Below are 7,389 nucleotides of genomic sequence, written 5' to 3'. Positions count from 1 at the left end.
CGAGTGCACTAAGAACAGCAGTGTGGACGTTGTGCCGCTGGCAAAGGCACGGGTTAGCCACCTGAGCTCGGAAGGAGGGGGTCAGGCGGGCTTGGACTCAGGTGGCTACCCCAAGCCACCACCAATGCCTCACCCCCCACGCTGCTGTTCTTGGCACGCTAGTTCAAATGGAGCTAATAGGAGTTTGTCTACCAGGTCTGGGAGCGACGCACCCGGCTGCACTGTCGACATGGCCTTAGATTTTCCCTGAGATTGTAAAGTCAGGGGCAGTGCAGCAATTGCAGTATCTTGTAGTTACCCTGCTGGTTCCGTACGTCTGAACATGCACTGTGAAACCCCGCTCAGCCGGAGAGAGACAAGGAAACATCAGAGTCCAGACAGTAAAGGAAAGAGCAGATAACATGCTCACCATCCCTAATCAGAGCAGGGTCCTGCCCAGTGCTTAGAACAGGGACTGGTGGCTGGAGTCTGGGGTAGTATCTGCAGTTCTGCTGATTCAGTGGTGTAAGGGGTTCTCACACACAGTGGTATCTCTGCTAGGTATTTCTAGGCCTTCAATCACCACTGTAACTAAGCATCAATAGGAGACGTAAATCCGTGCGGGAGGAGAATATGCGCTATAGGTCAGTGGTGGTGACCCTACCTTTAGCTTTTTGGACTCCATTTTCTCCAGCTGCGATGAAGGAGTCACAGGCTGGACACTACTCGTGGTGACAGTCTTCAGCTTTTCCAGGCCGCTGCTCAGGGCAGTGGTCAAGGTGGACCTGTGCTGCTTCTTCTCCCCGGAGACCTCTGCCACTGCAGCACTTATGGGCTTCACTGGATGAGGACTAAAGGGAGCAAGGAAATCAGAGAGTTAGCACCACACAGAGCTGGGGGACGGGGAAGCACGTCTGCCCTTTGGTTTCTCTGCCAGTGGGGGAAGGGAGCAGTACATCAGTCAGTGGGTTCCACACAGCTGCATCCTCCACCATGCACCGCACGGAATGTTTACCTGCTCGGGCGGGGGGGGGGCGCGGAGGGGGGAGGAGGAAATGGCCCAAAGAGCAATGCAGCCCGAAAGTTCTGAGACAGAGATAGGACCCCTGGAGACTACAAATCCCAGGATGCAATTCTTCCTGATACAGGCAGTCAGGCCCAACTGCTTGCTGGCACCCACTGTCTCCGTGGGCTGCTCTAACCAAGATCGCAGCATTGCATGCTGGGGCCTGCAGTGACACAGTGATTCAATCTGCTCCATTTTGGGTAACTTAGGCATAGCTCTGAGGCCCAGGGCTCTTTGCCCAGCTGAGGACCTTGTTGACCAAGTCTGGGCCCCCTTGGGATAGCGTTTGGAGCCACGACTGACTGGCTGGGGAGTTACGTACCACAATGACCCACAGCTGGTAGGCTGCCTATTGGCTATTTCCCCATCTATGAGAACTTTGCAGATCTGCTGACTCCACCAAGTCATAACTGCCCTATTTTAGGGTGTAAACCAGGGGTGGGCAAACTACTACCCAGGGGCCACATTCGGCCCTTCAGATGTTTTAATCCAGCCCTCGAGTTCCAGCCGGGGAACAGGGTCGGGACTTGCCCCACTCCATGCATGCCATGGCTCTGCACGGCTCCTGGAAGCAGCAGCATGTCCCCCCCGTCCGGCTCCTATGCATAGGGGCAGCCAGGGGGTTCCGCACATTGCCCCTGCCCCAAGCGCTGTCCCCACAGTTCCCACTGGCCAGGAACTGGCACACCCCCGTGTAGGAGCTGGAGGGGGTACATGCTGCTGCTTCCGGTAAGCGCCATCTGGAGCCTACACCCCTGACACCCTCTCATGCCCCAGCCCCCTGCCCTGATCCCCCTCCCGCCCTCCGAACCCCTCAGTCCCAGCCCAGAGCACCCTCCTGCATCCCCAACCTCTCAGTCCCCAGCCCCCCCTAGAGCTCACACCCCCAGCTGAAGCCCTCCCCCCTGCACCCCAACCCTCTGCCCCAGCTCAGAGCCACCTCTCGCACCCTGAACTCCCCATTTCTGGTCCCATCCCAGAGCCCACACCCCCAGCCCTAACCCTCACTCCCTCCCGCACCCCAACCCCCAATTTTGTGAGCATTCATGGCCCGCCCTACAATTTCCATACCCAGATGTGTCCCTTGGGCCAAAAAGTTTGCCCATCCCTGGTGTAAACATACACAACCCTAAAAGTCTGATTTGTCTTGGTGTATTTCAGACAGTATACTGCAGTATACTGGAAAAGATTCCGTGACTTGCCCACTTTAGGGATTACAGCGAGGATACACCATGCACGCCCCGACAATCCCCTGGCCCCATGCACCCACGCCAGTAGGACTGCACCAGATGGGCTCCTGGCAGTTTGCCATGGTGGCTAAGAGCACCACAGAATTTGCACCAAAATACATTACCCAAACCGATAGGCGCAAGCACAGCATTTGCGTGCACCTTCCCTGACAGACGAGCGGGCAACGGCTTTTCTACCAGCTGCTGCCCCACTCCTCCCCCTGCAGTCACAAGCAAGGCTGGAGGTTCATTTCTGGCCTCAGCCAGGCGGTGTTTGTCCTTTGGGCTGAAGTTTGGGCTCCCCACAAAACACTGGACAGAGAAGTGTCCCAAGGCAAACTGCGCAGCCAACTCCTAATGGGGAAGACAGGAGGTGATGTGCAGGTTATACGTGAAATCTGTGCCATGACATTTAGTAATAAACACAAACCGAAATGCCTTGAAGCAGTTTTACTCCACACACGCAGCAGCTACCCTGCGAAGAATTATAACCATAGCTGATGCATACGCAAGCTAACACATTACGTAACCCATCAGAGGAACGCAAAGTGCTTTGCAAGCATGCATCAGTTCTCACAACACTCCAGGGAGGCAGGCAAGCACACTGCATTTACCGATGGCACAATGGCTGCGCAGAAGAGAATGGCACTAGCCAAGGTCAATGGGACCACAACCTCTTCTCTCCTCATTTTCAGGCCTGTGTGCTACCCACTAAAGCACGTTCCCCCTCAATTTCTAGCTAAGCACAGGGGATACCAGGCTTGAAACTTGTGCCTTGGAAAGGTTAACTCAGGTTCAGCCCAAAGCCATTTACAACACAAACAAGTTATGAAGCTTCCTCTAGCTAAAAGCTGTGAATGGAGAGAGGACGGATCAGAAACTCTGCACTCCTGAATTCCAGCTTCATGCAACACAAAGAACATCCTTGGCCCTTACCTGGTCAGTTTTGGAAGCTTCCTTCCTATTCCAACTTGTTGGTGGACCAGCAGGGATGCTCCACATTATCTGGTTACTGATCACTGCGGGAGATTTTAGTCCCACGTACTACAACCCCCCTCTGAGCAAGCCTTCCAGCTAGGAGGGCAAGGGCAAGACAGCTGAGCAGTCAGACCTAAACATAATTGGTCCCAAATTCCATGGTACCCTCACATGGCATCAGTCTGGTCAAAGGCTTCCTACTCAGCATCTGAGAGCGCACAATACTCGCCCAGTCAGCCCAAGAGAGAAAAACATAGTGGAAGGGAAAAGGAAGGGGTTGAAACCCCTAACAAGAGATTCACATGGGGACTGATTAGCAGAAAAGAGTATCCCCAGAAGACACAGCTCCTCTGCTTACAGGAACATTTTAGACATTGAAGGTACTTTCTCTGGCCCAAGCTCACTGAGGGGACAGCCTCTAGATGCAAGCTGGGACCACAAAGGGATGATCAAGAGTTGTCACAGATATGGTCAGAAGAAAGTTCATTTCTCCCCCAGCTCAGGCTGCGTGCAGTTTCTTAGTTCTCCTGCTAGGCAGAGGATGCATTATAGCCTTCGCCTGCTGTGGAATTTTGGGAGATTCTTCCCCCCGTCTCCGCCCCCCAAAAAAGTTGGCAAAAGTATTTTTATTTTTCCAGCAGTGCCTCACTCCTGTCCAGTATCCCCCAATCAACCGAAGAGTTGTCTGCAGCCAGGACTGCGGGGAAAGAGTTACTTTGAACAGACAGCAGTGGCTGCATTTGCCATACCACGTTACCTTATGACTAGTATCCAGCTCCTGGCTTTGCAAGGCCCAGGAGGTGGGGGACACACATAAAAAAAGATCGGGCAGCCGGCCTCAAGGCACTTTCCCTCCAGCACACTCTGCGTGAGGGACTAACGGAACAGAAAAACCGCATTTTGCAGGCCTGACCCTGAAATCCCAAAGGACTGTTTAAAAAGTTGTACTGGATTTGATCAGCACAGCAGATTAATGGCAGACACATTTGTCACACGTAAGAGGCAGCTGGTATGTTAAACTGCTGAGCTTTTATATACTTAGCACTGAGGGTAATTAACCATTGGAACAACTTACCTCAGGAGGCGGTGGGTTCTCCACCACTTGCGGTCTAACTCAAGGCTTGAGGTCTTTCTAGAACATTCACCCTAGCTCAAACTGAAAGCACTGGCTGAGGTTCTCTGGCTTCTGTAGTACAGGTCTGACTAGATGATCAGAATGGTCCCTTCTGGCCTTAAAACCTACGTATCTTTCCAAGGTGGCAGTTGCCATACTGTTGGCATTTGTTATACCAGCAAAAGGGAGAGAGTGTGGTCTAGTGGTTACAACACAAGACTAGCGTCAGCAGTCTCCACTTCTAATCCCAGCTCTGTCTACTGACTCATCATGCAATTTCAGACAAATCTCTCAGCCTCTCGGTGCCTCAATTTCCCTGACAAACTGGATGCCTAATGACCTCCATCACAGAGGTATCCTGGAGCTTACATTTCAGTTGATAAGCACCTGGAGGCTCCTGAAAGGGTCAGTTTTCGTGACTTTCACAGCGGTTTAAGATCAACAAGAATAGAGCGATGGCCTAGTTGTCAATCTTCACTACAGCTTCTCCTGCCTCATCTATTGAGCAACGCTTCCTGGGCCACATACCAGGTAAAGAGAGATTTCCTACAGGAAAGCAGCAGCTGTCAGTGAGAAGCCAAGTCAATGCAGTCACGGCCACAGGTACTTCTAGACAATTAGTTGGAAATCCAGGAGTTTTAACATAGCTATTTAAAGTCCAGAGGAGTCTGAGAACAGGCCTGGGAGCCAGGAACGCCAACGTCAAATGGATTCCCTAGGTATCGTTCCTGTTAGTCTGTAACATGCTTGAAGGTATAACGTGCCAGGGAAGTGGGGAAGAATACTTAACATGATCACTGCACCTCTCCTTACAAGTTTGTTTTCCAGATGGTTAATGTGGTTCCCATGGTGCTGCCAGCTCCAAGGGACAGAGCTATGGTTGCGGCATTGCAGGGAGACCATTTGTATTTCCTCGTTTGCAGAGGTTTCAGTTCAGCCATCCTCCTTGTTCTGGTGGGACACAAAGTAGTGCTGGGGAATCTTAACTCTGCATTAACAACGTTGTTGGGCAGTTAATCCTAAGTAACACCCAGCTCTAGCCTCACAATCCGCTGGCATCACCAATTAGGTTCCCTTTCAGCAATATTGTGCCACTCCAAGGAGCAGATAGATCAAAGGTATTGTGAGAAACGCCGCTCCCCATGTGAATTTTCTGAACTGTGGGTGCAGCTGACCTGCAATGACATGGGAGAAGCTATTTTCTGACTCAGTTCCATTAGCAGTGCTTTATGGAAGCGTAAAATTAGCTCTGGGGTTTAAGATCTAGGATGCAAACTTTTAGGCAAATTCATATAAACCTCAAATTTACAGGCAATTAGATCAGTAACGGAGGGAAGACGGATTTAAGCAGCTGCTGAAAATTAAATCCAGAGTAGGACATTTTTGCCTACAAGTGAGTAAGTTGCAGATCAGCCTGGTTCTGTCACGAGACAGTCTATATACAAGAGTTACTGGGTGAAATTTTATGGCCTGTGTTACGCAGGAGGTCAGATTAGCTAACAATATTTTAAAATCTCTGAACCTCTATGAAACCAGGCCCGGGTCTGTTGCAGCCACCATGAACAGCTAACATAAAACATCCCACCGTGTTCTGGGCAGAAGATCTTCCCCTGCACCAGCTTGGTTTTCCTTGCGTGAACTGACCTGGAAGCAGTAGGGGCAGATACCAAAGTGCTTATTCCCCCCTTCACCGGCTGTCCACCTGCCCGGTTTGCATCTGTTTCTGTTTGCGTAGGTGGAATATTAAAGCAGAGAGTGACAGCTGACAGCTCTAGCATTGCTACTGTGACCCACCACCACCTGGCAAGCAAAACACTGAGTGCTGGAATCGCTGTCATTACGGTGAGGAAGGGGAAGGTGCAGGAGTCCTGCTCCTGGCACTTTGAGGCTGGACTAGTGGAAAGTAGTTGGGGAAGTCTGCCGAGGACTGTTCTCCAGCCCCCTTCCTGCCCATGCTTGTGCCACAGTACAATAGTCCCACACGTACTTACTCAGCATCTTAGCGAAGTCAGGTTGCTGCGAACGGGGGAGTGTCTCCAGGGGCAGGAGGTGGGGGTGGTAGGAATGTTTTCCTACCCAGGCCGCTTCCATGGCAGCGGACCTGTTCCATGGCTGCAACTCCACCTCCACGCCTCTCATGCGGCTACTCCACAGCAGGGCATGGCCTGTGGATGCATTCCAGTTGTCCATCCACTGCCCCCAGCTCCAAGCCCTCGCTGAGCAGAGCAGCAGGGAGTCGCTGCACGGGCGGCCTCTCCAGCATGCACTGCAGGAGACTCCCCACGTCCTGCCTCACCCCAACCACTCTGGTTTTACGACAAGAGCCCTCCCTGGCTGCAGGGCGGCGACAGAATTGGCCCCAGAGAGGCGAGCTGCCTCCGCTCATCTCAGCGGAGCCCTCCTCAGAATTTTCTGACTCCATCTTCGATTCGCCCTTCCAAACTGGCGTGTGAGCAGAACCTCCAGGAGGCTTCGATCACCCCCTCCCGCCCGCTCCACACCCTCACACTCTCCGGGCTCCGGCGCAGAAGAGCCTGGAGGGTGGAAGTTACAGACCTAAGCCAAATGTGTCTCTCCCATTCCGACTGACACCACTCCAGCTGTGACTGGCTGAGACCCGCTCTGTCTATCCGTGGGGCTGTACGCAAGCAGCCCAAGAACAGAAACCTGGCGAGAAGTTCTCTTTCCACCAGAGCCAGCCCCTCCTCAATGATTTCCAGCCCCCCCTCCCTCCCCAGTCAGCCTTCCCTGGAACAGCCGCCCCAGACCCCAGCACTACATTTCTCTATCTGCTGGACGGGTCACTTGTTTCCCAAATAAATCTTTCGTTCCTGCTCTAGATTTGAAGATCCTCCTTTGTCACATTGTGTGTCCTTCTACAACATCAGACAGCTGCAGTAGCCAGCAAACAGAGCTGTAAACAGGGGAGTTGGAGTGGGAGCTCTGTTGGAGGAGAAGATGAACAGGATGTAGGTGGGAAGGCTGTGACAGCTATAGAGGCAGCAGTGGGAGTGACCCTTGTA

At 52.5% G+C, this 7,389-nt stretch overlaps 1 protein-coding gene across 3 annotated transcripts in view; it reads right to left on the bottom strand.

The window, feature by feature from the left end:
* Nucleotides 1-7,389, bottom strand: part of RAB11FIP5 (RAB11 family interacting protein 5) — a 108,137-nt gene that overhangs the window by 5,551 nt on the left and 95,197 nt on the right. For all 3 annotated transcript variants that reach the window (XM_048846422.2, XM_048846424.2, XM_075128153.1), the window contains one exon: nucleotides 644-830. In XM_048846422.2, the coding sequence (XP_048702379.1) occupies nucleotides 644-830 (187 nt within the window). The remainder of the gene's footprint in view (nucleotides 1-643; nucleotides 831-7,389) is intronic.

Source organism: Caretta caretta, chromosome 4, assembly GCF_965140235.1.
Source record: "Caretta caretta isolate rCarCar2 chromosome 4, rCarCar1.hap1, whole genome shotgun sequence".
NCBI lineage: Eukaryota > Metazoa > Chordata > Testudines > Cheloniidae > Caretta > Caretta caretta.
The sequence above is the reverse complement of the archived record's forward strand: the minus strand, read 5'-3'. Positions and strand labels throughout refer to the sequence as shown.